Source organism: Mus caroli, chromosome 7 (assembly GCF_900094665.2).
Source record: "Mus caroli chromosome 7, CAROLI_EIJ_v1.1, whole genome shotgun sequence".
Classification (NCBI taxonomy): domain Eukaryota; kingdom Metazoa; phylum Chordata; class Mammalia; order Rodentia; family Muridae; genus Mus; species Mus caroli.
In genome coordinates, this window is record NC_034576.1 from 83,459,385 (window position 1) to 83,463,281 (window position 3,897).

The 3,897-nt window shown below is 52.3% G+C and overlaps 1 protein-coding gene and 1 long non-coding RNA gene across 2 annotated transcripts in view; one reads left to right on the top strand and one right to left on the bottom strand.

Moving 5' to 3' along the window:
• The window catches only part of Wdr73 (WD repeat domain 73), a 10,424-nt gene continuing 6,527 nt past the window's right edge, over positions 1–3,897 (bottom strand). Inside the window, exons 6-8 of the mRNA XM_021167622.1 lie at positions 2,312–2,476; positions 1,595–1,960; positions 1–492 (exon numbers count right to left, since the gene is read on the bottom strand). Coding sequence (XP_021023281.1) covers positions 260–492; positions 1,595–1,960; positions 2,312–2,476 — 764 coding nt within the window. The 3' untranslated portion in view covers positions 1–259. The remainder of the gene's footprint in view (positions 493–1,594; positions 1,961–2,311; positions 2,477–3,897) is intronic.
• On the top strand, positions 2,429–2,967 carry LOC115031480. Its single transcript, XR_003837096.1, has 2 exons — positions 2,429–2,507; positions 2,673–2,967. It is a non-coding gene; the product is annotated as an uncharacterized LOC115031480 (long non-coding RNA).

Below are 3,897 nucleotides of genomic sequence, written 5' to 3' on the forward strand. Positions count from 1 at the left end.
TCCTAGAGGCAATGGTCGCTTCCAGCCATGTTATGCCGTGCGCCCTACCAACTGTTCTCAGGTAATTTTCTTGTGACGCTCCCCACAGCACTAGGTGGTACCTACTACACCTTCATTTTACAGGTAAGAAAAAGGGACAAGAAGGGAAGGCTAGCTTTCCTGAAGCCAACGGCTGTGATAGAGCTGTGGTCACTCGTAGTCCAAGTCAGCCTCTCAAACAACTCCTCTTCTCAGAGGCCCATGGGCAGCTGCTGCGTCATCAGGAGGCCTGGAGGTCCACCCAGTCCCACACATGCAGAGACGAGTCACTCGCTGCTGATAACAACGTTCTGGGTTTGCGAGGGTGCCAGGTGTGGGTGGTGACCAGAGGAGCAGAGTCAACGTCATTTCCATCCAGGAACATGTGGCCTTTGTGAGTGAAGAGAGGCTCCGCTTGGGTTTTCTTTCCATCCCATGATGTGACGTCATAGATTTGTACTGTCCCATCAAAGCCTGGAGAAGAACGTGCAAAGAGAGGCGTGACCCTACTCTTCCTCTATCACAAGACACTCGGAGGCCAGCCACCGAGAAGGCTGTGCCTGCAGCAGTGTGGGGATGTGTCCACGAGCGGCTGTGGACACCCACGCCACGCCCACATCGTATAGGATAGTTGTACAGGCCTGAGGTGCTTGTGTGCACTGAGTTTGTGTGGAATCAGTGAGGTAACCTTAGGTACCATTGTCCAGGCACAGTGTACCCTGTCTTCTGTTAGTCTTTTCATTGGCCTGGAACTCACCAATTTGACCAGGCTAGGGAGCCATGAGCCCTAGGGATCTGCCTGTCTGTCTCCCTGCTGGAATTATAATAAACACATGCCACCACAGCCAGTTTTCCCCTACACCCACATCATATGTACACATTATATATATACGTTTTCAAGACAGGGTTTCTCTGTGTAGAACACAGAGCTTTTCCACACAGGTTCTGGGGATCAAACTTGGATCCTTGCCTGCATGCCAAGCTTTACTGAGCTACACCCTCAACTTCAGCCTGTGACACCTTTATCTTCGTAACAGCATCTCCACAGGAAATGGACGCAGCAGAAACTTTCAAGCTGCTCCAAATCCCAATCCCTCCTCCACCCCTGCTCTTGTCTCTCTTCAGTGCTGTCCGCTTGTCCATCTGTCCTTATCCCACCCTGCTGTCCTTCTGTTCTCTCTGGATCCTGGAACTTCCCCTTTGTACTGGCTCCTGCGTGCCCCTGCTGAACACACCCTCACAGCAAGAACCCCTAGGCTTCAGGAGCCTGCTGTATGGCTATAGCTAAAAACTCAAGCAGCAAGCAGCTCACTGAGCTGATGTCTGGTGCAGCCTCTGGCTGTTCCACACCTTACTGTCTACAAGTTTCTCAATACACCTGAACCTATGCGAGCCTTGTAAGAGCCACTGGCGGTTACTGCAAGTTCAGCGGTCAGGATGGCTGGAAGATCACAGTTAGCATTCTGAGAGGCAACCTAAACTTCTGCAGCCAGGTTAACTATGAGGCTACAGGTTCCTTCCTAAGCACCTACCGCCTCTGGGAGAGAGCAGTGGAGTGACACGTTCTCCACAGTACCTGAAATAGCCAAGCAGTTGTCCAGGCCTGGAGCCCAGGTCACCCGCAGCAGCTCTGGGTCAGGGCTGGGTTTGAACACTGGACACTGGGCTGAGCTCACAGGATGACAGAGATTCCGGGGGTCAAGGAGACAGAGCTGCCCATCTGAGCCAAGGCTGGCAATGCAGGGCCCAGGGCCTTGGCCCTTGTTCCTGACTTCTGCACACCATCTCTCTCCACTAGAGCCAGAGCCGGGGCTGACAGTCTCCAACGGTGCCCACTTCTGGCGGGTGTCCACAAGCCCCAGCAGACCTGAGTTGCCACAGAAAGCAAAGGTATCTGCGTCTAGGACCTGAAGGCAGCTCAAGGACTCACTGTCAGCTGTACCTACAAGACAGAGGGCAAAGAAGAAATGGTGCTGGAGTCAGGTGGGTCTGGCGGGTGCCAGGTAGCCTGGTCACACCCACCCCTCATCTTGCCAGTCTGCTCTGCTGGTGGCTGTTGGCCCTAGAGGCCAGGGTTGGCACTGTATGCTCCAGGTTTCCCCAGCATCTGGCACAGAAACCCTGAGTGGTGTGGTGTCTCGCAGTGGCTGAGCCTGGCTGAGGGACAGAGCTGGCTGGAGGAGCCAGCAGNGGCACACTGTGGCACAGCAGGGGCACACTGTGGCACAGCAGGGGCACACTGTGGCACAGCAGGGGCACACTGTGGCACAGCAGGGGCACACTGTGGCAGTACCTGAGCTATATGTGATGATCTGGGATTCTACATCCACAGTCCTCAGGCCGCTGAGCCGCGCCCCGTGGAGGATTCCTGGTGCCTTAGAGCAGAAGACAGACATCCGAGGCCAGAGACTCTCCTCTTTGTCCTGCACATCAATGGTACTGACAGCTTCAATGACATCTGAAGTAGAGAGGAGGAGGCCAAAGCACAGGTCAGTGAGGGCGGGCGGCTGGGCAGGAACCTGCCCTGACATTTAGAAGGTCAGCGAGAGAAGGAGCTGAGGGCTGCTGAGCCAGTGCTGAGACAAAGGCACTTGGGTTTGTTCCCGTATCTGAGGCTGCCAGCATCCCTTTCCTGTCCTCATTAATTCCCTTAGGAACTGTTTTTGCAAATAGTGCGTCACTGCAGCCATCTTGCAATCACGCGGTCCTGACATGTCTGATGGAGGAGAGGAAAAGGAAGGAAAGGACACCCTACTGATGTCAGTCACATCTAAGGTGAAATGTGCACCAAGTTCACGAACCTGTCCTGCTTCTTATAAAATATGCTCCGGGACCTCACAGCCTCACGGCCTGCCAGACCTGGCAGCTCCCAGCTACGCTGCAGATGTCACAAAGCAAGGAAGGGCTGCCTCTCAGACAAAATGCAGTAAAGATACATTTTCAACTAGAGTAAAAGTTTAGTTTTCATCTTTAAACCTACTTTGCTTATTACTATAAGTGTGTGCGTGTACCATGGCGTCTGTGTGAAGGTCAGAGAACAACTTGCAGGAAGTCAGTTTTTTCTGTCCACTGTGTGGGTTCTGGGATTGAATTTAGATTGCCAGATGGTCAGGCTTGGCAGCAAGCGCCTTTCTCTGCTGAGCCATCTTGCCGGACCTTTTCTTTTTCTCTTTTTCTTTCTTTTTTTTTTTTTTTTTTTAAGGCAGGGTCCTGCTCTGTAGCCCACATTGGCCTCAAACTCTCTATCCTCCTATCTCCATCTCCTAGTGTTGGAATGAAATGTATTCTAGTTTTTGTTTGGTTCTCATTTCTGTGGTTCACTGTATGTCTCCAGCTCAGGCTGCTTGGTTAGTTAACTGTTTCTAGTCTCTGTGTTCTATATCATTAAATTTTTTTTTTTAAGTTTTTGGAGGTAGGTCTCACTATGTAGAGCAGGCTGGCCTCAAACTCAAACTCACAGAGGTCTCTGCCTCTGTCCCCCAAGTGCTGATTCATTTGATACTTCCCTCAATGTCACTTGGAACAGCTCGAAACAAGTATTTGCTGCACAAATTACTGAAAAGAGAAGTCTTGTTTGTTTTCTGCGTTGTATTTTCTTTCTCCAAAACCAGAACTTGCTATGAGGTGTGCACACGCGTGGAGAGAAGCTCTGTCACGTGCACACGCGTGGAGAGAAGCTCTGTCACGTGCACACGCGTGGAGAGAAGCTATGTCACGTGCACACGCGTGGGGAGAAGCTCTGTCACGTGCACACGCGTGGAGAGAAGCTCTGTCACGTGCACACGCGTGGAGAGAAGCTCTGTCACGTGCACACGCGTGGAGAGAAGCTCTGTCACGTGCACACGCGTGGGGAGAAGCTCTGTCACGTGCACACGCGTG